Source organism: Syngnathoides biaculeatus, chromosome 14 (assembly GCF_019802595.1).
Source record: "Syngnathoides biaculeatus isolate LvHL_M chromosome 14, ASM1980259v1, whole genome shotgun sequence".
NCBI lineage: Eukaryota > Metazoa > Chordata > Actinopteri > Syngnathiformes > Syngnathidae > Syngnathoides > Syngnathoides biaculeatus.
In genome coordinates this window covers 24,783,915-24,808,791 of record NC_084653.1, presented here as the reverse complement: position 1 = coordinate 24,808,791, position 24,877 = coordinate 24,783,915, and the positions used below count along the sequence as shown (strand labels likewise).

The following is a 24,877-nucleotide window of genomic DNA, read 5'->3' as shown; positions in this document are numbered from 1 at the left end:
AGAAACAAGAACAGAATAGAAATGGACTTTGACATGCAATAAACGATGGCTGAATGGAATATTGAACTTGATAGACTCCAGATTTTTGACAACATAGTTCTCGTCACCTTTCCACCACTCATCCCGTCAAAGCCAGAAATTCCTTTATTCCCGGTATAGCCCGGCATTCCTTTGAACCCAGGCAGTCCTTCTGCCCCTGGATTTCCTTGGAAACCCTTTTCTTGACTGGGCTCACCAGGAAAGCCATGACCTCCCTCGTGCCCCGGAACACCAGGGAGACCCTTTGAGCCTGCGGAAATTAGTTTTGTGTGAGGAAGTAAAATGACAAAGAACACATTTTTTTGGGGGGCGATGGACTTCTGATTAACCTCTTGGTCCGACGAAGCCTTGATTTCCGAAGTTTCCACGTTCTCCCTTGGTTCCTTTCATTTTGGCAATCATCTTTGCAGGGATCTCTGGTTTCTCGCCAGGTGGGCCCCTTAACCCGCGATCACCTAGCAGGCAACATAGAAATCGGTAAACGTGAGTGAGTAGTAAAAATAAATATACAAAAAAAGATGGACCCAGCACCTTTTTCTCCAGTTTTGCCTATCATTCCTTTTGGGCCGGTTTGGCCGTGTAATCCAGTGTCTCCTTTTATCCCACTGACTCCTTTAATGCCAGTATTACCAGATACACCGCCAAAGCCGGACTGGCCACGAGACCCTTTGTACCCTTGAAATGAAGAAAAATTGTTGTATTGGAAATGGTCAAATTATTGACATTTGGGTTAGAATATTTTAAAGAAATAAATGTCTGAAGAACAGACCTTTCATTCCTGGAATTCCTGGTTTTCCGTCTAGCCCTGGCTGTCCTGCATTACCTGGCGAGCCGGTCTCCCCAGGGAACCCATAGTCACCAAGTTCCCCTGGTAAACCTTTTATTCCAGATGGACCTGGAGGTCCTGGGTTCCCTTCTGTTCCCCTTTCGCCAGTTAAGCCTGGAGTAAACGTTGAGGTACATTACATATGAACAAGAAAGTCTCGGAGAAATGTGCTGTCGGACAGGGTGTCACCTGGTTGTCCCACGTCACCCAGCGGCCCCGGTGGACCGGCTGTGCCAGGATCACCAGGGTAGCCAAAATTGCCTGGTGGTCCAGGGCTTCCTTCCGCCCCCTGCAGGCCTGGAGGGCCACTGTTGCCTTTAGAGCCAATCATACCAGGCATGCCCGCCATTCCTGGGGTGACAAGCAGATACAGAAATGTCAATTAAAAAGAAAACAACAACAAAGGTTGTCCCAAAATTGCAGCCCTCTGCTGCATATTCCCAATTTTTATTTTTGCTGCCATATAGAAATGGCACCAACATGGAATTGAGGCACAAAAGCCGCTTTCACGCTGCCTATCAAAGCTGGGTTTGTTTGTCTTATTCTTGTTTCACTGTTTTGTAAGAAAGGCAGTGAGGAAGACTTGGTGTCTACCTGCAAATATTTCACTTATGTCAGAGGCAACGGAAGAAATAAGGTACTATTACTTTTGTGAAATGATTCCTTTATGGGTATTAATAGAAAAAAGTAAAAGTGTCACTGTGTGATGTATGATATATTTTAAAATCTATCTTACCCGGATAACCTCGTTCTCCCTGATCTCCAGCGAAACCCTTGCTCCCTTGAAGCCCATGCGGTCCAGGATCGCCAGGGGGTCCTTGGAATGCGCCCAATATTTCCCCGTGGACACCTTTATCCCCGGGTGCTCCATTCCGTCCGAGCCGCCCAGGCACACCTGGGGATCCAACAGACCCTTTGCTGCCGGGCAGGCCCAAATCACCGCGGGGCCCAGGAAAACCTGTCATGAGGGACCATTCGGGTTAATAGAACCATATGGTTAGGTAGTAAACCGTAGCCATGATGGTTTACCCGGTAGTCCAGATTGACCACCAGGTCCGTTGTCTCCTCTTTCTCCTTTATCTCCTGGTAGTCCAAACAGACCTGGCAGACCCTTTTCACCTGGAAGACCTAATAATTGATGATTTAAAAAAAAACAAAAAAAAAAACAAATGTAATTCACGCTAACTAGTTGCTAAAAAGAAAGACCATATCAACGCTATTCCTCCTTTACCTGCAAGACCAGCTACTCCTCTGGGTCCAGAAGAACCAGGCAGGCCAGGAGGTCCTGGGAAAGTGCCACAAGGACCTAAAGAGAAAATAATAATTGCCTCAATTAGCGATATTAGCATGGTTACGTACCGAAGTAACTTTTACATTGAAATAAAAATCTGGTGACTTTGTCCGGTGCCCAGCGTGGATTGTGATTACAGATGCAGTATCAATCATGTTTACTACTCCCAAAGTTGGACTTTCACATCAAATTGAATGCGGTTCAATTCTGGCGAGAATCATGCACAGAAGGCAAAGCAACAAAGAGGCTTAAAACCATTATTATGCCTGCTACCTGTTACATCCCATTGCTCTTCAGCTCCCGTCGGACTACAGCCACCTTTCAGTCACGAGAGAGACAGACAGACAGAACGAGAGAGGCATTCGGTACGAGAGTTATTCAAAAAGCACGAGCATTATTTTTCAAACAAGCTCAGCCCGAGCGGGTTTGACGGCTTGCGAGGCCCTGCGACAAAAGTCGTCAACTGGAAGCACAGAAGGAGAAACAACAGTATTGGAGTAAAACTTTGGCATCATGCGCCCTTGTTTTGAGTTCCAAAGCCATGAATACTTTTTTCAAATCCAATGCAAAAATGAATGAGAAGCACTTATATGAGGATTTAAAAAAAAAAAGACTTAGTAAAAAGAAAATTAGATGAAGGCAACAAATTCAACAAAGCAGCGTCCGTGTCATTGAGTCAATCAGTTGCCTCTTACCTGGGCTACCGGGTGTTCCTGGGACTCCCGGATAACCGTCCAGACCGGCATCACCGGGTAAACCGGGCTGGCCTTTGATACCATCAACATCTGGACCTGGCTCTCCCCTAAGTCCAGGTTCTCCAGCTCGTCCTGGTACACCAGGAGAACCTTTTTCTCCTACCTCTCCTCTGGAATCATCTCCCTGTTCCCATGAGCAACATTTAATATCTGCGTCCTAAGGAGACGATTGAGGATTATTTTAGGAACAGACGACTGGGCTTACAGGAAGACCACGAGTCCCAGGAAACCCAGGCACACCGTCTCGGCCTGGAAATCCGGGCTTTCCCAGTTCACCGTCTTGCCCCGAAATTCCAGGGTCGCCACGATAGCCTGTGGACATGATATTGATTATGATTATGCAGGGTGGTGGCTCGCTTGAGAAAGGAACGATAGCACCGACTGAAGAAACAAAAAACAGTCCACGTTGCATTAGTATGGGCAATGTTGCGAGTTCTTCCTCATGTCACCATTTGGGTGAGGTAAATATAGAATGCTTGGACGGGGTATGGTCCAAGAATCAAATGGGTGAAGCGCACCTTTCTGCGTGGCCACAGCCGTGTCTCCTTTTCTGCCTCTTGGACCTGGCTCACCAATGACCCCCGGACTTCCCTGCAAGGACACAACATACCATCACGGCAAGTGAGTTGGAACTAAATCGATGTCTGAGGATTCTTACCGGCAATCCATCCACTCCTGAGGGTCCCGGGTCTCCAGCGTCACCTTCAGGTCCAAACTCTCCCATCATCCCAGGCTCACCGGTGTCCCCAACCGGCCCCGGCGGCCCCGGTGGGGAGTTGTTAACGGCGCATTCACATTGCCCGTGATCACCTGTTGACGCAACAACAAATTCACCTTAACTTAAAGAATCAACTTTTAAAACTGCTTTTTTTTCTTTTTGCAAAATGAATCAAAACCGCACCTTTGACTCCTTTGAAACCTGCATTTCCAGGCCTTCCTCTAATTCCAGGAGACCCCTTGAAGAACTCTTCCCCTTGATACATCAGGCAGAAACAACGGACATTTAACATTTATCTATTTTAAAAGTACCGACACATGTTGGCTAATCCTTTACTCACATGATCCTTTGGGGCCCGGAGGACCTCTGGCACCTGGGCGACCGGGGTTGCCCGGTGGTCCTGCGCTGGCCGCAGGACTTCCTCGGTCCCCCTGTTGGCCCTTCTCTCCTGACTCCCCCTTTCTTCCGAATGGCCCGCCGTAATCAAACACTGATCGACCAAAGGAAGAGTTAAGAACGGTTAGTTGAACTTTCGATTCCCGAGATTGTGTCGTTCCTCATATCGAGGTTTGTTTACACAACTATCACTATTTTATTTTTTTTTTTAAATCACTGATTTTTGGATTGGTAATGCGTAAGGATTTTCATCGTAACTTAGAACAATATCCATAACTTTTATCGTGACTCGTTGGTCAAGCACGAATGTGATCTTTATTTCTTTGACTGGTAGCACAAACCTTGTTGCTGTGTGTACGACGGGGGCCGTCCCGGTGGTCCAGGAATGCCTTGATCGCCGACCGGGCCCCTCTCCCCTTGGGGTCCCTCCTCACCGGGTGAACCACGGGCACCAGCTGAAAGGTGAAAAAAAACCCCACATGATTAACATCTGGGATATTAAAAAAAAAAAAAATTAAATAATCAATATTCAGACATCTCAAACATGATCACCCTCTCTCCCGCAAATTAATGAACATACCTGATGAAGACCAGGGCCACGATCCTGAAGAAATCAGTTCCCCCGCCTCTCCCCTCACACCCTAAATTAGCACAACAACACGTGTATTCACTACAAACAAGTATCTAGAATTTGGTATGTTTTAGGGACAGTCGTCACGTTAAGCGCATTAAATGATTATTAAAAATGTGGTTGCATGTGTGCGTAGTTGATGTGTGTTGAATTTCTCGGCTGCAACCAGCAGAGGTGCTATTGTTCCAGTTCCACTCAACCGCGGCCTGAAGAAAACTTATTTCGTCTTTATTGCTCGTCCATCTAAAATTTCTTAAATTGCAATGTTGCAGTCACACTTTGCAGTTCGTACAAATTATTGTACTTATTTTTAATTTTCCACAGTCAAAGAGGCTCAAATACATGGTTGGTTCCCTAGCGATCTCTCCAGTGGATGCTACATCATTATTTGAAAATGCAGTTTTGGGTTATTTTACACAGAATTGTGCTGTGCTAATGTCATGCGCATGGTTTGGCCACTGCCGTAGGCGGCGCTTCCTGTGAGGGGGCGTGGCCAGGCCACTGCGACACTAATGAACTAAGTACTCAAATGATAAATGTGTCATCGGCATTTGCCAGTTCGTTGCGCGTACTTCACTGCATTCTGGGATACTCCGCTACTGTGCGAAAGTTAGTGTAGAGCAATCCTTTGTCACAGTAAGCCAGTGCCACCGTAGTCATAGTCACATTTTTGTTCAAGTTTCCAAGTTTTGCCTCGTAGCCATCGGACCTCGTTTCATGTTTTTGGACCTAGCTTCCAGCCTAGCGTTTTTGTGCCTCTGCCTTCTTGGACTGCTTAAACTGCGTCTGACCTCAGTTGGGAATAAAACCACTCTGAACATTATGCCTTTGCCTGGGAGTCCTGCATTTGGGTCCGCCCCCGTGCTGCTGGTTCATAACAGCTAATTTAAAAAAAAATGTTGAATCATGTAGTTTAACGTTAAATTTCCCGGTAATGGTGAAAACGTTTACCTTTGGACCATCTCTGCCTATTAGTCCTTGCTCCCCCGCGTCCCCCTGAAAGAGAGACTCGTTTATAACAATGTAACGCGAGGCCTCATCAGAGAGGGTGATGTTGATGCAAGCGTACCCGTGGTCCAGGCCTCCCGGGTGTACCAGGTGGACCCTAGCGGAGCATCCGTTGCACATAATAAAGAGAAAATCAAGTTCAGGCCTGGAACAAGTCTGACCGGAATCCGCAGAAGTGTGCTCACCCGAGATCCGGGGAACCCCATGATTCCGGTTTCTCCTCTGTTGTCGGCCTGTGAATGAAGCAAGAATAACGAAGCCTTTAGGTCATAAAATGAGAGGAGTGGAGAACCGGAGGAATCAGCCACCACCTACCGGATCGCCGCTTTCTCCTTTAAAACCCTTCGGTCCAGGTGGGCCCTAAAACAACGTGGAAATTCTCACACCTTAACCATGGAGACGGATTTCTTTCAGGCGGGGGAATGAAAGCGAAGCACGTGTACGCACCAACGGTCCGAAAGAGAGCTGACTGTGGGGGTGAGTCGAGTTTCCCGGAGGTCCCGGGGGTCCGATCTCCCCCTGGGGTGCAAGAAAAACAATGCAAAAAAAAAAAAAAAAAAATCACCCAAATAGTAAATGAACCCGCCGTGTTTTTTCCCCAATAATTAATGTCCAGGGTCTGTTAATTACTCAACTGCAGAGAGTCCCCTGTATTTTTATTATTTCTTTTTTTTTGTAAGTAAGGCGCATTTCCCTATACGCTACTTTTTCATCTCGTCAAAGTTACTATTTGCGACGTGTGAATTATGCGAAGGATGGATTTGCGGGAGGCCCTCACCAACCTGGTCGCCCTTCATCCCCTTGATCACGTTCGTCACGCCCTGCGTGTGCACAAAACACAACGAGCGGAACGAAATGCGTGAAACGGAGGGTCAAAGGTCGTCCACGTGCAAATTGAAGTCGGACTTACCTTCGTTCCGGGAGGACCCGGGGGCCCCGGTGGACCCTTGAAGACGAAACACACATTTTAACACTTGCATATGAGAAGCCAGAAAAAATGAAATGCCCGGAAGTGCATGCATATTATAATTATACACAATAAATATAATGGAAATAATGATTCATTATAATTACCTTTGGTCCTGGGATGCCCGGGTTTCCCTGCCATCCTCTGTTACCAGGAGGACCCTGTTTGAAAAACAAAAATTCACAATACAGTCAGTCAACAGGCAAGTCTACAAGTGGCTTCACTGCTGCGTAGCTGCAGAATAACAATAATAATAATAATAAGTGGAGCGGCAACACAATTCAAACGTTTGTGCTAAAGGGCCATTTTTGATCTGGAAAAGTGCGTTGGTTCCCTCCGGTTACCACTAGCTGGTCAGTTGTCGGGGTGCATCGGAGGGGCCGGCGAACCGCCCCGAGTCCCTCGGCGTGTCCTCGGATTTGTCCTGTCCACAGGGTTACTCTCCAGTGGACCCCTGGTCCTGGTTCAGTCCTTGATTGAGTGAGTTTGGCCTTTCGCCTCCGCGTTGCGGGCACAGCAATAATAGGACGTTTCTGTCAGTCTATCGGCATGCACAACGATGTGAATTGACTTGTACAGAGCTCGTGCATGTGACGTCACCATTTTCACGGCGCCATATTGCAGGTCAAACCGACCTGCTCGACATTGTGGGGGGGACATTGAACCGGTGCAAATATTCACAATGCCTGAGACTTGTTGCGCTGTTGGTTGTCACAACAGACAAGACAAATGTTTGAAGAGATCATTTTATGGAATACCGGCGGAACAGATCGACAATTAAACGTGATGGATGGTGCCAAACCAAATACACACGACTGTGTAGCGATCACTTCACTTCAGGGAGGAATTATTCTTCTCAATCTCAAATTACCAAAAAATGTTTATGATGCCAAGTTGGTTCATTTGAGAACAATGCGTTTAAAAACAAACAACTTTCAACTTTCACGGAAGCGTGTGGCGGCCACACATTAAACTTCGGTAAACCTCCCACGACAGATGTATTTTTTTTTTTTTTAACATGCATTGTTCTCAAATGAGTCCAATGCATATGTAAAAAAAAAAAAAAAAAAAAAGAAAATCAACTGTCAGTCACAGAGATGTTTACATAGGTTAATGTGTGGCCGCAACACGCATCCGTGTTCGTGGCTGAAGCCTATCCCAACAGTTTATTTTATTTTTTTTAAATACACATTGGACTCATTTCAAAACAATGCATTTTTACGCAGATCCAGTTGTCCTTGACAAGCGGAAGCGAATTAACAGTCCAATTTCTTATTGGAGAAAACATCGATTTCAGCATTATATACGGGTCCTCTATTCCGAGTTTATCAAATTTTTCCACGTACCGTCGTTTATTTTCACCTTCTAAATGTCTGACGGTATCGGACAAGACTGGGCATCGTCCTACAAGACATATTTCCGCGCCGTCTCCAACCGATTTAGCATTGAGCAATGCTTAGCTTGACCGGCAATATGGCGACGTAAACAAAAGTCACATGATTTGATGACGTAGGTGCACGAGCCCCATAGCCGGGTCGACGATCCTTGTCTTGTATGCTTCTTCTCCTGTCCCTGTCCTGTCCTATCTTGTCCTGTTCTTCCTTCACAAGGTGTAGCGCTACAGTCTTGTGTGACATCCATATTTAATGTTACTTTTTTTGCGGATATGGAATGATTTTTGTTTTCTCATTCTGTTTAAAGTTAGTGTTTTGTCTTTGTCTCTCTCTACTCTTTAGAAATTCTTTCCTGTTCGACCGAAGGACTCAAACTTCATGTAAAATACGAAGATATCACAGAGGAAGGTTTAAAAAAAAAAAAAAAACTGTTATGTGACGCAAAAAGATCAAACAAAAGCTGGTAATATACATGATGATGGGGTCTACGTTAAAATCCGGTCCCCTTGAAGTAAAATATCATCAGTCATTCATCCGACTACAGCAGTGATGTCTTACTAGTAGTCCATTGAGTCCCGGTGTGCCCGGGTCTCCCTGCGGAGAGATGATCCAAAATATGAATTTGAGCGAAACGAGATGCGGAGCTCAGCGTCCAAAAGATTCACGCGCAAACGTCTTCACCCTGAATCTCTGCATGTAGACGGTCACATCCAAGGTGTCGCCCTTCTCCCCCTTCCTGCCCGCTTGCCCCTGAAGCCAAACGCAAAAATCAGGCGCAATTTTGCAAGATGGCATCAAATCATCCGCGGCGGTTCGGTCCGGCCTACAGGAAAACCGGGTGCTCCTTTCCGGCCCGTTTGACCCGGGATGCCGGAGTCTCCCGCCGTCCCGTTACAGCCGTCCGCTCCCGGCTTCCCTCGGGGTCCCGGATGTCCCGGGTGGCCCTAAAGAAATGAATGGCCGCTTCAAAAAATGTATTTCTTGTCTGCAGAGGAAACAAACGACCCACCGGAATTCCGTTGCTTCCGGGGAAGCCGCTTATGCCACTCATTCCCTGAAGAAAAATGAATTCAGCGTGAAATGAGCAGATGCACAATTTTTTTGTTTTTCAAAGCATTCCGAGCAGTCGATGGAGACGTTACCGTGTTTCCTTTGGGCCCAATGATGCCGCTACGTCCAGAATCGCCTTTGTGCCCCTTTGGGCCTTGGATGCCCGGATCGCCCGGTCTCCCCGGGGGCCCCGGGATGCCTTGGGGGCCGACAGGCCCGTGTTGACCCTGATGATCATGGGAGGGATCATGAAAAAAAAAATCTGTTTAAATATCCAGCGGTAGAACACGACGGAGTCCAGCCGTCAAATATTTCAACGATTGTTTTGAGCTGAATGAGAGCTAAGATAATATTTTTAAGATCAGGACTACAAATGTGCAGCTTCAAAACACATTTTTCCCCCAAGATAAATAAGCAAATAAATAATAAAAACATCAAATAAAATAATAAATAAATACAAATAAAAAATAAAAATGTATAATAAATAACATTCACATAATAAATAAATTAAATCACAAATAGATAAATAAATAAACAAGCAAATAAATAAGTACAGCACTCAAAAACATACAGAATTAACATAAAACTAAGAAGGTGAAAAATTAAAACATTTGTACGTTATGATTCATTTACTTAGATTTCAGGATAGTTTCATGATCACTTCAGTTTATCTTTTTATTTTTTTTCGATTCAATTGAGCTAAAATTATCTATCTATCTATCTATCTATCTATGTATACATATATAATTTTTTTTCCTCATGTCTGGCCATCTTGAAAAAAATCTTCAGGCCGTATTCTAAAAACGTATGTATAATTAATTAGTCTTCATTTAATGTTCATTTTCTTCCACGAAAATTTCATTAGAAATTAAATGAAATCCTTGCGTTGAAATGATACATTAATCAGTTTGACCAACTTATCAATATTTCATTTCTTTCATTCATGTGAGCTCTCATGTGAGAATTTCAACTTCTTTTTCGCCATCTCGCGGTAAGATTTTGTTACTACAGCAACTACCCCCCTGTCCTCACCCCTCATGGAAACTACTGAAGAGCAAAAATCGCCACGAGGATAGAAAGGAAAGTACAAAGGTTTTTTTTATGTTTTTTTTTTTTTTTAAAAGAACAACATTCTTCTTGCATTCCACTTTTTGTCTCACTGGTTGGACTTGTGTGTGTGTGTGTGGGGGGGGGGGGGGGAGCAAGTTTATGACTTTGCAAATGGTTGAGAAACTTGTGGTGAGTGATATCATGGGAACGTCGTTGTTTGCCTGGTCTGACAGTCAAAAAGGTCAACCGGCGACGACCGCAGAGGTCGGGGGTGGGGGGGGCTCAGTATGTTCCTGTGAGAAGAGACAAAAACAGCCACGGACGGGCAAATCGCCTGCCAATGAATTGTGTGTCACAGTTCCAAATTAAGTTCAGCTATTCTTGTCAAATGTTTCCTTTTTTTTTTTAAACAGTGACTAATAATTTGAAGTATTCATAATTCCCTCCATTTTGTGGCAGGCCCCGCTTGCCCCAGAGGAGAATCAGCCTCAACGCAGGATGCTGCAAGCTTCATGCCTGACGGTAAAGTGTTCCTTTTACTGATGAGCACTGGCGTGTTTGTGCCAAACATACCGAGCTTGGTTTTGTCTCCCAAACACGCGCGGCGAAAAAGATATATCGGTAATTTGGAGCACAGGCATGTTTCCAATTACCAGAGGGTGTGCACACTTATGCAACCGCACTGTTTCATCGGTTCATTAGAACTTGGTCTCATTATTAATTTTGTTCCAACTGCGTAGCGCAGGTCAAGGCTCACGTTATCTTTATCTTGGTCTCGTTTTTATTTCGAACATAACAAAAACCTGACATTTGAACAGGGGTGTGTAGACTTTTTCAATCCACCGAATGAAAAGTAGTGTCTGTAATTAACAGCAAAACGCCGTTTTTTTTGCTTTTGTAATGGGTCCGTCGCGTTGGTCTGGCCTCAATATGGCGCCCGCAGCTCCTCATATTCCTGTCCAAATAAAGTCGACCTGCAGGGGGCGCCCGAGCAACAGGGATTCCCCAGACCTGCAGTGCAAGTCTTTGGAAGCGCTCGTGGCCATCAGTTTCATCCATCCGTTTTCCCTGCCGCCTATCCTCACGAGGGTCGCGGGGAGTGCCGGAGCCTATCCCAGCTGTCAACGGGCAGGAGGCCGGGTACACCTTGAACCGGTCGCCAGCCAATCGCAGGGCACATGGAGACAAACAACCAATCACACCTAGGGGCAATTTAGAGGGTCCAATTAATGTTGGGAGGAAACCGGAGTGCCCACCCGGAGAAAAGCCACGCAGGCACGGGGAGAACATGCAAACTCCACATAGGCGGGGCCGGGATTGAACCCGGCTCCTCAAAACTGCGAGTCCCACACTTTCCAGCTGCTCCACCGTGCCGCTTTAGTCTTCAAATCTGTTTCTAAAATCATCTTAATTGGGCGAAATGTTTGCGCTGATGTGTTTTTCCTTCTATTTGTCATCGTCGGACCGCCAACGGTCAGTTATGAATGTGGCGAATCAATTTGCGAAGGAACAGATGTGCGCGCTATTGTTTATTGTAAAAGTCCCCCTCGCAGGATGCCGCACGATGCAGTCGCCAACTCGCGTCCGGCCAAGATTGAGCGACATAACTCACTTTTTTTTTTTGTTTTTTTTTTTAATGATAATAGGTTTGCTCCAATTTGTGAGAGAGGTGTGAGGTGAGCGGGGGTGTTAATATTCTCTTATGTAAACATATATACATATATATATATATATTATATAACATTTCTCGAGGGAATGTTAAGGTAAGGATGCAGAAAGAAATTCTTCCATGCTATATAAAAAATATTCAATTTTGACAGCAATGTTATCGCAAGATCGTGACATGTTTCCGTATGATGGGCATTATTTTTTTGTATGACGGTGATGGATACAAGCCCTGGAATCACGGGAGGACAAATACTCTATTACATTTTTTAACATTCATTGGTGAATGTGTAGGTCAAATATGTAAAAACATCGCAAGTATGATTCTTCTTTTTCTTTTCTTTGTCCTTATAAATGTAAAAATATACAAATAATCAATCAATAAACAAACAAACAAATAAATAAATAAATACTACTACTACTACTACTAATAATAATAATAATAAAATATCTAAAAATATAAAAAATAAATAAATGTCCTTATAAATGATACGAGGACAAGCCGTTAGGGGTCGTATCATTTATAATGGAATTCATCCGAACTATTTCACCGTTTAGTCAAATAAACAAGAGTTCAATTTATATGTAAAAATATTTAACATTTAAAGATTTTATTAATGTCAAGGAATCGGAATTCATCAATATTGAATGAGCTCAATGAATAATACAAACAGAAATGGATTTTAGCTGGACAATTTGAGGAGAAAAAAATCCATTCTTCTACTCTATCTATCTATCTATCTATCTATCTATCTATCTATCTATCTATCTATCTATCTATCTATCTATCTATCTATCTATCTATCTATCTATCTATCTATCTATCTATCTGTCTATCTGTCTGTCTGTCTGTCTATCTATCTATCTATCTATCTATCTATCTATCTATCTATCTATCTATCTATCTATCTATCTATCTATCTATCTATCTATCTATCTATCTATCTGTGTATCTGTCTATCTGTCTATCTGTCTGTCTGTCTGTCTGTCTGTCTGTCTGTCTGTCTGTCTGTCTGTCTGTCTGTCTGTCTGTCTTTCTTTCTTTCTTTCTTTCTTCTTTCTTTCTCTATCCATCCACCCACCCACATTATCTATCTATCTATCTATCTATCTATCTATCTATCTATCTATCTATCTATCTATCTATCTATCTATCTATCTATCTATCTATCTATCTATCTATCTATCTATCTATCTATCTGTGTATCTGTCTATCTGTCTATCTGTCTATCTGTCTGTCTGTCTGTCTGTCTGTCTGTCTGTCTTTCTTTCTTTCTTTCTTTCTTTCTTTCTTTCTTTCTCTATCCATCCACCCACCCACATTATCTATCTATCTATCTATCTATCTATCTATCTATCTATCTATCTATCTATCTATCTATCTATCTATCTATCTATCTATCATCTATCTATCTATCTATCTATCTATTCTATCTATCTATCTGTGTATCTGTCTATCTGTCTATCTGTCTATCTGTCTTCTGTCTGTCTGTCTGTCTGTCTGTCTTCTTTCTTTCTTTCTTCTTTCTTTCTTCTTTCTCTATCCATCCACCCACCCACATTATCTATCTATCTATCTATCTATCTATCTATCTATCTATCTATCTATCTATCTATCTATCTATCTATCTATCTATCTATCTATCTATCTATCTATCTATCTATCTATCTATCTATCTATCTATCTATCTATCTATCTATCCTTTTTTAAATCAAAGCGTTATTCTAGTTCACTGGTGTCAAATTCAAGGTGAAAATCTGTCCCGAAATTTCAAGTTGTCAGACATCATAAATGATAACTTTGCAACACAAGCATTTTTTTCGTGTTATCAAACATGAACAGAGCCCTTGAATTCTGATTCCAAAAGGAGTTTCTAAATTTCCCGCACAAATACGATGAGGCGATTATACCGAGAAGATCTTTACGGGGAAACCGACCCTCCGAGGGAAGAAACCATAACTGCAACAAAAATGGGTTTGACGCCCCTTGTTCTCGTTATTGATATTTACGACGTGTGCCATTTCAATTTGTATAAAATACATATATTGTGCACAAATTAAGTCGTGATTAACCCCCTCGTACTCACGAATTATCATATTTAAGACAGTAAAGAACAGAAATAATGAACCTCGTTAAACAAAAAGACCCCCCCCCCAAAAAAAAAGCATAGGGATCATAATGGAGTAAAAAAAAAAAAAAAAAAAAAAAAAGCAAAATAGTTTCCCATGCTGGTCTGGTAACTGGCGTCTGTTTTTCATCCAATCACTCCTCACGTCGTTTGGAAAGCGTGAAATGACACATAGACACACACGCATGCACACGCACACTAACAGACTGGTCCCGGTAACGCCGTGCGAGGTGTGCAACGATTGGACGCTGACGTTTGAAAAAAATCCTTCATAAAGTCGTCAACAAAGTTTGTCAATTGTGCACCTGCAATGATGTTTGACTTTTTTTTTTTTATTTTTCGCGCAGATGTATGAGAAGAAAAGGCGCCCCTGACCTCAAGGTGCCACTGTGAAAGGACCCCCCCCCTCCCCCGACCCCCCCCCCCCACAAAGGACGAGACGCCTCATTAGGTACACCTCCATCTCGCCCACCGCGGGTGTCGGGCATCAAAAGGTCGGCGTTGACAAACACAACAACGCTCGCTTTTGCTTGAAATATTCCACGAATATTTATTATTTGTGTTGATTTCAAAATATTGCAATATTTGGACTTGAGTCACACGATTCCGTGGACCTTTTTGCAAAAATCTGCTGTTTTGGTCACATTTTTTTTTAAAAACGGACTTTAACACATGACAATATAAAAACAATATAATGAGATTCAGACACATTTTTAAAACAGATTATTTTGTCTTATTGTGAAATGCTAACTAACAAAATATTGCCAGTCAAATTTCTCCCTGTAATGTATTTATTTTTTATTTAAGAATGTCGCTAGTCGTGCAGGTGTTGCCGTACCTAATGAAGTGGCAAGCAAGTCAGTGTCATATTTATTTATCAAATTGCTATATTTTAACACATTCTAATTGGAGTAAACCTTGTTAATATATAATGCAGTGATAAGAAGTTCTATTGCTCATAACATGCAGTATATACACGATACTATTTACTCTTGTTTTCATATGATTGTGGGTATTGTAACATTGCTAGCATATTTTGCCTTTGCTGACCTCTCGTGGATGAAGTAGTACACTAAAAGTTGTCGCTTACACAAACCCCCCAAAACTCGAAATCTAAGGCAAAAGTACGGAGCCCCCAAAGGGACATTGAAAAAAAAAAAAACAACAACTTGTTTCTCATTGTCATGAGTAACTTACTCATTGTAATGACTACTATTATTATTAATTTAATTACTCATTATAATGAGTAAGTTACTCATGACAATGACAAGTTTTTTTTTCCAATGTCCCTGCACTATCACTTTAATTACTAATTGCAATGAGTAACTTACTTATAACAATGAGAAAGTTACCCATTAGAATGAACAATTTACTCGTTACAATGAGAAACAAGTTATTTTGTTTTTCAATGTCCCTTGACTATTATTATTATTACTTTACTCATTACAAAAAGTTACTCATTACAATGAGTAAATTACTAATTACAATGAGAAAGTTACTCATTAAAATGAGAAAGTTACTCAGTCATTGTATTGAGTGAGTTACTCATTCCAATGAGAAACAAGTTATTTTTTTCATTGTCCCATGACTACTATTACTATGACTTTAATTAGTCATTACAATGAGTAAGTTGCTATTTACAACGAAAGTTACTCAGAATGAGTAACTTACTCGTTACATGAGACACAAGTTATTTTTTTTCAATGTCCCTTAACTATTATTACTTTAATTACTCATTACCATGAGAAAGTGACTCATTAGAATGAGAAAGTTACTCATTGTAATGAGAAACAAGTTTTTTTTTCAATGTCCCTTGACTACTATTACTATTCCTTTAATTAGTCATTACAATGAGTAAGTTACTCATTACAATGAGAAAGTTACTCATTACAATGAAAATGTTTTTTCAATGTCCCTTGAATACTATTACTATTCCTTTAATTAGTCATTACAATGAGTAAGTTGCTATTTACAACGAAAGTTACTCAGAATGAGTAACTTTCTCATTGTAATGAGTAACTTACTCGTTACATGAGACACGTTACTCATTCCAATGAGAAACAAGTTATTTTTTTCATTGTCCCATGACTACTATTACTATGACTTTAATTAGTCATTACAATGAGTAAGTTGCTATTTACAGCGAAAGTTACTCAGAATGAGTAACTTACTCGTTACATGAGACACAAGTTATTTTTTTTCAATGTCCCTTAACTATTATTACTTTAATTACTCATTACCATGAGAAAGTGACTCATTAGAATGAGAAAGTTACTCATTGTAATGAGAAACAAGTTTTTTTTTCAATGTCCCTTGACTACTATTACTATTCCTTTAATTAGTCATTACAATGAGTAAGTTACTCATTACAATGAGAAAGTTACTCATTACAATGAAAATGTTTTTTCAATGTCCTTGAATACTATTACTATTCCTTTAATTAGTCATTACAATGAGTAAGTTGCTATTTACAACGAAAGTTACTCAGAATGAGTAACTTTCTCATTGTAATGAGTAACTTACTCGTTACATGAGACACGTTACTCATTCCAATGAGAAACAAGTTATTTTTTTCATTGTCCCATGACTACTATTACTATGACTTTAATTAGTCATTACAATGAGTAAGTTGCTATTTACAACGAAAGTTACTCAGAATGAGTAACTTACTCGTTACATGAGACACAAGTTATTTTGTTTTTCAATGTCCCTTAACTATTATTACTTTAATTACTCATTACCATGAGAAAGTGACTCATTAGAATGAGAAAGTTACTCATTGTAATGAGAAACAAGTTTTTTTTTCAATGTCCCTTGACTACTATTACTATTCCTTTATTAGTCATTACAATGAGTAAGTTACTCATTACAATGACAAAGTTACTCATTACAATGAAAATGTTTTTTCAATGTCCCTTGAATACTATTACTATTCCTTTAATTAGTCATTACAATGAGTAAGTTGCTATTTACAACGAAAGTTACTCAGAATGAGTAACTTTCTCATTGTAATGAGTAACTTACTCGTTACATGAGACACGTTATTTTTTTTCAATGTCCCTTAACTATTATTACTTTAATTACTCATTACCATGAGAGTGTGACTCATTAGAATGAGAAAGTTGCTCATTGTAATGAGAAACAAGTTTTTTTTCAATGTCCCTTGACTACTATTACTATTCCTTTAATTAGTCATTACAATGAGAAAGTTACTCATTACAATGAGAAATTTTTTTTCAATGTCCCTTGAATACTATTACTATTCCTTTAATTAGTCATTACAATGAGTAAGTTACTCATTACAATGAGAAAGTTACTCATTACAATTAGAATTTTTTTTTCAATGTTCCTTGAATACTATTACTATTACTATTACTTTAATTACTCATTACAATGAGAGCCAAAGTTATTATTTTTTTCAATGTCCCTTTAGGGGCTCCAAACAAAAGGGCTTCACACGATGGAGAAATCTCGACTTGAATGTTCTGAGCTCCTCTTTCCGTGCCGGGCTCGCGTTTTTCTTCTTGAGACGGCAAACTGCGATTTGCCTTTTCATATTTTTCACACAAGTGTAAACGGACGTGCGTTTGAGTTTCTCCGTGACATATTTACTGTCGTCTCAACCGGCTCCGTGACATCTGTCGGAAAACCTCTGACCCCCACCCCGCCCGCCCCTCCCCGGCCGAACTCCCCCCCCCCCTTCTCCACATCCCGCTTTTGTGTGATTACATTTTTGTTATTCTGAAAACGCACGTGTATTATTAACGCGCTCCGTCCGATGCCGCAAATTGAATCTGGACCCGGGGAACCGTCTCCTGGGGTGGTTGTTTTTGGGACGGGCCCAGTGAGAAGACGATGGGAATCACATGGCCCTGTGTACCGAACTCTGACCCTCCCCCGGAGAAATAAAAATCAAAACGTAAACAAGATGTCCGGAAGCGCATTTTGTCGGTCTAGAAAATGCCGAGAAATGAAAACGGGAGCAATCTGCGCTTGACCATTTGCAAATTCTTCACCCCTGGCCTTACATTTTTGAACGATAATCCATCTATCCATCCATTTTCTTTGCCGCTTATCCTCACGAGGGTTGCGGGGAGTGCTGAAGCCTATTCCAGCTGTCAACGGGCAGGAGGCGGAGGACACCCTGCACCGGTCGCCAGCCAATCGCAGGGCACAGAGAGTCAAACAGCCACACTCGCAATCACACCTTCGGGCAATTTAAAGTGTGCAATTCATGTTGCATTTTTTTGGGGATGTGGGAGGAAACCGGAGTGCCCACCCGGAGAAAACCCACGCAGGCACGGGGAGAACATGCAAGCTCCACACAGGTGGAGGCTGGGATCGAACCCGGGTCCTCAGAACTGTGAGGTCAACGCTTTCCCAGCTGCACCACCGTTTAATGATAATCTAAATTTAAACTAATCATCATATCAAAACTCAATTCTGGATCGTAAATCCTGATGGAGGTTCCGCTGGACTCGTCATCTTTAAAGGTCAACGTTCATTCGAGCAAGCGGAAAGAAATGTCAACAGCGTTCTCAAAATGAGCGGAATCGGACTGAATTGCATTTGGGACTGGGGACGTGACCCCCGGAGGAATTTGTGTCCCACGTGACAGATCCGCAACCCCATGTACAACTTTGTTCTGGACGGAACTTTGTCAAACTCATTTCCTTTTTGCATGATGTCCGTGAAGAAAAAGGCGATCAGTTTCGCTGGCGTGGGGGGGGGGGGGGTCGGGGGTCACAAAGACACAGGCCGAGTAAATAAACAAGAGCAGATGATGTTTGGATACCTACGAGTGTTTTGCAACGGGGGGGGGGGGGGGTTCTATGTCCACCCCCGCAGCTGGAGAAAAACGTCGATGACCCGGTTGGACGAGCGCAGACTTCAAATATACGACGGCGCCGCAACGGAAGGACGCCTTTGACAGGCGGACGCACGATTTCGCAGCACATGACATGCATCAATCACGGCTTGTTAGTTTTTGTTCGGTTCTCACAAACTCGCAAACGTGGGCCTTCCCGAGCCCCGGTTTACGCGAGAACCGCTGTTTGCAAAACCGATGGGGCGTTCGAAGACCAGCGTCTGCGCCGGACCGGAGGGGCGGCTCCGAGAACCGTCCTGACTTCCCGCTGTCGGCCGGACACCTGCGCTCTTGCCTCAGATCTGAGGAATGACAAGCTCTGCGTGTCGAAACAGGACGCAGCTGCGGCCTCTGCGCGTGAGAAACAACCCCAAAAAAAAATTCTAACGGCGAGCGGTCCCGAATGAGGTGTTGCCCCGAACGCGCCGGGTAGAGCGTCTGATCGCGGGTGTGTCGCATTTTGGCTCCCGCGGTTGTTTTCTGGCGGCGTAACTGCCTCTTTGGGACGCAGGAATCTGTTGAGCGAGCTTCGTTTTGGATTGAAAGCGTTGGGGAATCGTTACCGCCTTGACACTCAAACGCGTTTGACCTTTTACTTGCGTCGAGGCGGCTGTTGTAAACATGGCTGAGAAAAATGGAAGTGTCGAAGTATTTACAAGAGTTAATGGTTTCCCGTGCGCCCCCCCCCCCCCCCGCCACCTCGATGCGGGTTTCACGTGACCACCTGATGGCGAACACATGGCGTCGCCCCGGTGCGACCCGCGAGACTTTCTCCTGCCGCCCGAAGGACACCCGTCATTGACCGTTACACGTCGCCACTCGCTACGTCCCGGCGCTTGACCCACGCGGTCACCCTATTTCCAAACGCGACCGTAAGGATGCAAATTGACCTTTTTGCCGGATAAATCGCCGCTTAGATGGAAACGGATCTTATCTTGCAACGCAATCCCCGAAAGGAAAGCGAAACTCTCGAGCGTCTTCGCCTCGTCTTTGTCATCCGTGTTTGTCTTCGCCGCGTGTTCTGGCTGCTGATGAAAGCGCACGAGATGCTTCCAGAAGGCGGCCGTCTCGTGGCCGGGGACGCACATTTCGACAAATCCTGGACTGCTGACTTGGTGTGTGGCCAGCAGGAAGGTCAATAAATCTAAATTGTTGACGATGATGCTAATTTCACTATCAGCGCGCTGTTATTGCATTTACAACGTGTCACGTTACGGTCCCTGTCGTATGTGTAATCGACACCAAAACATCGTGTGAAAAAGGCCTGCCATATTTCTGCTTATACAAATACATCCAGACATGTTTTATGCTTCTGGCTGTGTTTTTCCAAAGAACAACCTGACTACACTTTGCTGTCTTCTGGACTATTAATTCATGCAGTGGTGATGAACTATTTTGCTCAATCAATGAGCACAATAAAACCAAATACTGTTGTATTATGTCTTTATCATTAACTATTTAAGTAATTATTTAACTCATAAATTTATTTATTCATTTTAATTATTATTATTATTATTATTTTGCTCAATCAATGAGAACAGTAAAACCAAATAGTGTCATATTATGTCTTTTTATTTAATTACATTATGATTATTAGTAGTATTATTTAATTGTTTTTATTTTGCTCAATCAGTGAGTACAGTAAAACCAAATAGTCTTGTATTATGTCTTTATAATTAACTATTTAAATAATTATTTAACTAATTAATTTGTTTATTCATTTATTATTATTATTATTATTATTTTGCTCAATCAATGAGTACAATAAAACCAAATACTGTTGTATTATGTCTTTATAATTAACTACTTAAGTAATTATTTAACTAATAAATTTATTTATTATTTTAATTATTATTATTATTATTTTGCTCAATCAAGGAGAACAGTAAAACCAAATAGTGTCATATTATGTCTTTTTATTTAATTATATTATTATTATTAGTAGTATTATTTAAATGTTTTTATTTTGCTCAATCAGTGAGTACAGTAAAACCAAATAGTCTTGTATTATGTCTTTATAATTAACTATTTAAATAATTATTTAACTAATTAATTTGTTTATTCATTTATTATTATTATTATTATTATTTTGGTCAATCAATGAGTACAATAAAACCAAATACTGTTGTATTATGTCTTTATAATTAACTACTTAAGTAATTATTTAACTAATAAATTTATTTATTATTTTAATTATTATTATTATTATTTTGCTCAATCAAGGAGAACAGTAAAACCAAATAGTGTCATATTATGTCTTTTTATTTAATTATATTATTATTATTAGTAGTATTATTTAAATGTTTTTATTTTGCTCAATCAGTGAGTACAGTAAAACCAAATAGTCTTGTATTATGTCTTTATAATTAACTATTTAAATAATTTTTTAACTAATTAATTTATTTATTCATTTATTATTATTATTTTGCTCAATCAATGAGTACAATAAAATCAAATAGTGTTGTATTATATCTTTTTATTTAATTACATTATTTTTATTAGTATTATTTAATTGTTTTTATTTTGCTGAATGAGTACAGTGAAACCAAATAGTGATGTATTATTTCTTTTTATTTATAAAATAATAATAATAATTATTATATATTTTTTTTATTTTTCTCAATCAACGAGTACAGTAAAACCAAATAGTGTTGTATTGTCTTTTTATTTACTTATTTATTATTATTTTCATTATTATTATTATTTTATTATTATTATTTATTATTTCATTGTTTTTATTTTGCTCAATCAATGAGTACAGTAAAACCAAATAGTGTTGTATTAATGCTTTTTATTTACTTATTTCTTCTTATTATTATTATTATGTTATTGTTATTATTATTATTATTATTAGTAGTAGTAGTATTTCTTTTTATTTTGCTCAATCAATGAGTACAGTAAAACCAAATAGTGTCGTATTAAATGTCTCGGAAATCCCAATTCTAGTCGTTTTTACATACCAATTTGTGGTTTAGCGTCGTTAAAGCGTCAAAAGTGATATTTGCTGTGGTGTCCTTGTGGCCGAAGTGACAAAAGAGGAAAGGAATGTTCATCAAAAAGTGAACATCCATTTTTTTTTTTTCATCTGAAAAGGACGTTTACTGTCGAGACAGCCTCGGATCCGAAGTTAGTAAGACTTCCGCCCGTCACTGCGATGCTACTTGTGTGCATCTTCTCCCTAGAAACAGTAGCGCTGTTGTTTCAAACACGGGTGTGAGTCACTCGACGTTCAGAACAGCAGCTGGGTGAACAACTGTGCGCCAAACACGGCTCGGATCGGACTGGAATTTTTTTTTTTTTTTTGGGTTGCAAAAGTAGATAAGGATAGTAATTTCTCTGTGTTCGGATCTTGTGATATTTATTTTGTGAGTCATCGGAAGTCTGGACTAAATGTTTGCAGAGTCGCGTTTGCCTCGTTCCCGCCCGCGAGCTCTCCTCTTTTCTGACAAGCTGATCTGTTTTCGCTTCTTCTTTTCTTCGATCTTAGCAGAAGATCAACTCTTAAAAATTCCCACCTGTTCGTTAAAATCTGCCCCCGACCGATGCTTGGTTCCGTTTTAACTCCCCGGTACATCATAATGTCACACAAAAAGAGCTCGTTACTGTCCAAATTCCCACGTGGAGTTCATCCAAGTCGTAGAGTCACTTTCCCTGCACAAGTTTCAGTGACATGGACCAGTTTTGTAATTCCCAGACTTTCCCTTTTCGCCATCTTTGCTCTTTGCCAAACAGTTGGCGGTTCTCTCTGCCAGGCCTTCTTATGAGCGATCTTAAGGGAATAAAAGAAGCTGGTAGAGTTCCAGCTTTGGGGTTTGGCGTGAACGACAAGATGTGTGAAGATTGCTCGTACGGGCGCTCTCGGGACTTTGGTTTTGGATTTTCCGTGAAGGGCATTCGAGTTTGCTCGCACTTGCGCTTTTATTTCAAAATGTCACCCTCACATTGACGCCTACTGGTCGATTTAACGTCTTCAGTTAAGTTACTATCCGCGTTTTTGGATTGTGAGCGTAAGTAAGTAACTACCACACACTATTTCTTCTTCTTTTCCTTTCGCTTGTCCCGTTAGCGTGTCATCTTTTTTCCATCTAAGGTTAATCCCGTGCATCTTCCTCTCTAACACCCCGACTGGCCTCATGTCCTCCCTGACAACATCCATCAAGCTTTTCTTTGGTCTTCCTCTTGCTCTCTCTTCCTTGACAGCTCCATCCTTAGCATCCTTCTGCCAATTTCCTCACTCTCTCGCCTCTGGAAATGTCCAAACCATTGAAGTCTGCACTCTCAAACCTCGTCTCCAAAACATCCGACTTTGGCTGTCCCTCTAATGAGCTTATTTCTAATCTTATCCAACCTGAACCTCATCATCCTCATTTCTGCCACCTCCAGTTTTGCTTCCTGTTGTCTCTTCAGTGCCACGGTCTCCTTGTTCTTGTTCTTCTTGTTCTTTTTGTTCTCCTCCTTTGGCCTTGTCCTGTTAGTGGTCGCCACAGCGTGTCATCTTTTTCTATCTTACCCTTTATGATGCATCTTCCTCTCTAACACCACCAGTCCTCATGTCTTCCCTCACAACATCCATCTTTTGCCTGGCAGCTCTATCCTCAGCACCCTTCTACCAATATACTCACTCTCTCCCCTCTGGACCTGTCCAAACCATTGAATTCTGCTCTCTCTAACCTTGTCTCCAAAACATCCAACTTTGGCTGTCTCTCTAATAAACTCATTTCTAATCCTATCCAACCTGCTCACTACGAGCGAGAACCTCAACATCTTCATTTCTGCCTCCTCCAGTTCTGCTTCCTGTTGTCTTTTCAGCGCCACCGTCTCTAATCCGTACTTCTTGGCCGGCCTCGCCACTGTTTTATAAACTTTGCCCTTCATCCTAGCGGAGACTCTTCTGTCACATAGAACACCAGACACCTTCCGCCAACTGTTCCACCCCGCTTGGACCTGTTTTCCGCTCCACACTCACCGTTGCTCTGGATTGTTGACCCCAAGAAGTCCTCCACCCTCTCTACCACACCCCATTTTACTCTTGTAAATATAAATGAATTCAATTGTGCGTGTGGCTGTTCTCTGATACTTCCGTCTGAACCAGGAGGTGATCCGCAGTTTAAGTTCAAGGGTTGCACTCCATCCAGAAAACATCGCATCCTGTTTGCGTGAGGTTTAATGAGAAGCGCTCTTGAGCAAACGCGTGCGTCATGTGTTTGGAAGTTTGGAATTGTTCTGACTTGATCTTACGCACCCGGGAGCTATAAAGTGTGGCCTTTCCGAGTGGTTGCGATCCCTGGGACAGAACTGACCCGCATCCCTTTTCGGTGAAAACCACCATCAAAAGATCTTTGAACCTTTTAAAAAAATCCTCAACATTCCTTGCCGGCCCGTTATCCTGTCCCCGGAGTGGACAGGGAAGTCGACAATATTCACCGGCAACAAGCATCAGAATGTCGGCGCAAGCCTGTTGTCATGGAACGAGGAAATCTCAGCCATTTATAGCCGCCGCTGGAAAAAAACCCACACATGGGCCATCTTTTTCCCACAAAAACAGAAGCTATCCATATAAAAAAAAGCAAGAGAGAGAGAGAGCTGAGTGGTCTGTCATTGTGCTGCACTTCCTGCGATATGTGCCATTTCCTGTCCCAGCATCAGCTGGGACAGTGTTTCCCAGGATGGACCAACAGATTCTCCGAGCTAGTGATGCCTAAACGTCGAAAAGGACTCGTGCAAACAGGCGCCGCTGTTCTCACATTCCTTCAGCAATATAAAAATCCTTTTTTTTTTTTTTTTTGTGAAGTGAAGATGGTCCAAAAAAAAAAAAAAAGCCAGCACAAAAGATGGCATTGAACGGGCAAAACATGCTTCGGGGCTGAGCGCAGAGGTCGCCCTTTGTTCTGCTTTGACTCGCCACGAGTTATTTACTTCCAAATGTTGTGTTCCGCGTCTTGTGAGCTTTCTTATCAAAGGACTACACCTCCACTTTTAGCTTTTCGCAACATGGCTGTCGGTGCAGGGTAACGAGAAAACGCGTAATACGGGGGAGTCTGCGATCTTTTGCCGCATTCCTCCAGAGGAGATCTCGGCCAGGCGAGTGGGT

At 41.7% G+C, this 24,877-nt stretch overlaps 1 protein-coding gene across 1 annotated transcript in view; it reads right to left on the bottom strand.

Annotated features, from left to right (window-relative positions):
- Nucleotides 1-24,877, bottom strand: part of col4a2 (collagen, type IV, alpha 2) — a 51,376-nt gene that overhangs the window by 6,189 nt on the left and 20,310 nt on the right. The window contains exons 5-34 of the mRNA XM_061840818.1: nucleotides 9,168-9,302; nucleotides 9,035-9,079; nucleotides 8,853-8,969; nucleotides 8,707-8,775; nucleotides 8,584-8,619; nucleotides 6,739-6,792; nucleotides 6,575-6,610; nucleotides 6,447-6,485; nucleotides 6,112-6,183; nucleotides 5,980-6,024; nucleotides 5,850-5,897; nucleotides 5,726-5,761; nucleotides 5,608-5,652; nucleotides 4,606-4,666; nucleotides 4,367-4,480; nucleotides 3,970-4,119; nucleotides 3,813-3,884; nucleotides 3,570-3,721; nucleotides 3,430-3,502; nucleotides 3,117-3,223; nucleotides 2,852-3,035; nucleotides 2,430-2,474; nucleotides 2,097-2,171; nucleotides 1,895-1,993; nucleotides 1,602-1,823; nucleotides 1,055-1,216; nucleotides 809-979; nucleotides 571-714; nucleotides 369-494; nucleotides 108-289 (exon numbers count right to left, since the gene is read on the bottom strand). Of these exons, the coding sequence (XP_061696802.1) occupies nucleotides 108-289; nucleotides 369-494; nucleotides 571-714; nucleotides 809-979; nucleotides 1,055-1,216; nucleotides 1,602-1,823; nucleotides 1,895-1,993; nucleotides 2,097-2,171; nucleotides 2,430-2,474; nucleotides 2,852-3,035; nucleotides 3,117-3,223; nucleotides 3,430-3,502; nucleotides 3,570-3,721; nucleotides 3,813-3,884; nucleotides 3,970-4,119; nucleotides 4,367-4,480; nucleotides 4,606-4,666; nucleotides 5,608-5,652; nucleotides 5,726-5,761; nucleotides 5,850-5,897; nucleotides 5,980-6,024; nucleotides 6,112-6,183; nucleotides 6,447-6,485; nucleotides 6,575-6,610; nucleotides 6,739-6,792; nucleotides 8,584-8,619; nucleotides 8,707-8,775; nucleotides 8,853-8,969; nucleotides 9,035-9,079; nucleotides 9,168-9,302 (2,916 nt within the window). The remainder of the gene's footprint in view (nucleotides 1-107; nucleotides 290-368; nucleotides 495-570; nucleotides 715-808; nucleotides 980-1,054; nucleotides 1,217-1,601; nucleotides 1,824-1,894; nucleotides 1,994-2,096; nucleotides 2,172-2,429; nucleotides 2,475-2,851; nucleotides 3,036-3,116; nucleotides 3,224-3,429; nucleotides 3,503-3,569; nucleotides 3,722-3,812; nucleotides 3,885-3,969; nucleotides 4,120-4,366; nucleotides 4,481-4,605; nucleotides 4,667-5,607; nucleotides 5,653-5,725; nucleotides 5,762-5,849; nucleotides 5,898-5,979; nucleotides 6,025-6,111; nucleotides 6,184-6,446; nucleotides 6,486-6,574; nucleotides 6,611-6,738; nucleotides 6,793-8,583; nucleotides 8,620-8,706; nucleotides 8,776-8,852; nucleotides 8,970-9,034; nucleotides 9,080-9,167; nucleotides 9,303-24,877) is intronic.